At 46.5% G+C, this 1,072-nt stretch overlaps 1 protein-coding gene across 1 annotated transcript in view; it reads right to left on the reverse strand.

Annotated features, from left to right (window-relative positions):
* The window catches only part of LOC119590723 (protein croquemort-like), a 15,083-nt gene extending 14,343 nt beyond the window's left edge, over positions 1–740 (reverse strand). The window contains exon 1 of the mRNA XM_037939411.1: positions 100–740. Coding sequence (XP_037795339.1) covers positions 100–142 — 43 coding nt within the window. The 5' untranslated portion in view covers positions 143–740. The remainder of the gene's footprint in view (positions 1–99) is intronic.
* Positions 741–1,072: the final 332 nt, after the last annotated feature.

The following is a 1,072-nucleotide window of genomic DNA, read 5'->3' on the forward strand; positions in this document are numbered from 1 at the left end:
AGACTTGGTAGAATGACTGCAAACTCGTGTGCTGGACATAACATTACACACTGGCTTATTCGCATACTTGATCACACAGTAGGTATTCATTTCACTTACTCTCAGTCTCCAGTTCGGAGCCCGTGACCTCGTCTTCGGACATCTGGGAGGCGTTTGACAAAGAATCGGATACCGAAGGAGGTTGACAACTTCTGTTCAGTTCGTTTCCTGGCCACCAGGGGGATAATTACGTTGTCATGGCACTAAGGACACTGGTAACACAGTCCTGAATTCGATTTTCATATGGTAATATACGGTCGTAAGTTGCGTTCGTGGGATACAGGTGGGATCCGTGTTAGCTGGCTTTCAGTGGCTACAATAACACACTCGGAATTCGTAAATGTCACGGTAGTCCTACGTCTGGCAGGAAAGAAGTATGAATCAATCCCTGGGAAACGTAGTCATACCGTCAATGTTAAAGTTGATATTTGAAACCAAGACACTTTCTCCAAAGTTCATAACTTTCGGAATGAGATTCGCAACGTGACTGCATCGCAAATTAGATCAGTCACTCTTTAGAAACATACTTAACAAAGCTAATAACGAAACACCGGTAAAGTACGATCACACAGCGTGGGTACCAGCGAACCTCCACAGACAGATAACACCGTCTTTGATAAGACGATAATTCATGCAATAATAAATCGAGGTAATGGAAAAGAGAACCAGCTTTTCCGTCACAACTGTTCAACACAGCGGTGCAACTGAGTGTGTACTTGTAGCGCCATCCACCCACTGCCAGGCGTCAGTAGAACCGAGACGCACTGCCATTACTCGGTACATTCGCACGCCTAGTGACAGCACGGCATGTCTGTTGTGGATGCGATTAATGTTATATATCGTCTACCTGCGACTCACCGTGGGGGCTAGCCGTGCAGACGTAGTGGGTCGGTTGTAGTCTCTAAACACTGAATCGATCCCTGATCATTATAACTCGGTGAGGTCTTATAGGCTTCTTTGTAGCTCCTTTCTCCTCAAAATCACGCACCTCCGCCCACACGTGTGCGTCTTACTCACCCGTGAGTGCTCTCAT

Source organism: Penaeus monodon, chromosome 27 (assembly GCF_015228065.2).
Source record: "Penaeus monodon isolate SGIC_2016 chromosome 27, NSTDA_Pmon_1, whole genome shotgun sequence".
NCBI lineage: Eukaryota > Metazoa > Arthropoda > Malacostraca > Decapoda > Penaeidae > Penaeus > Penaeus monodon.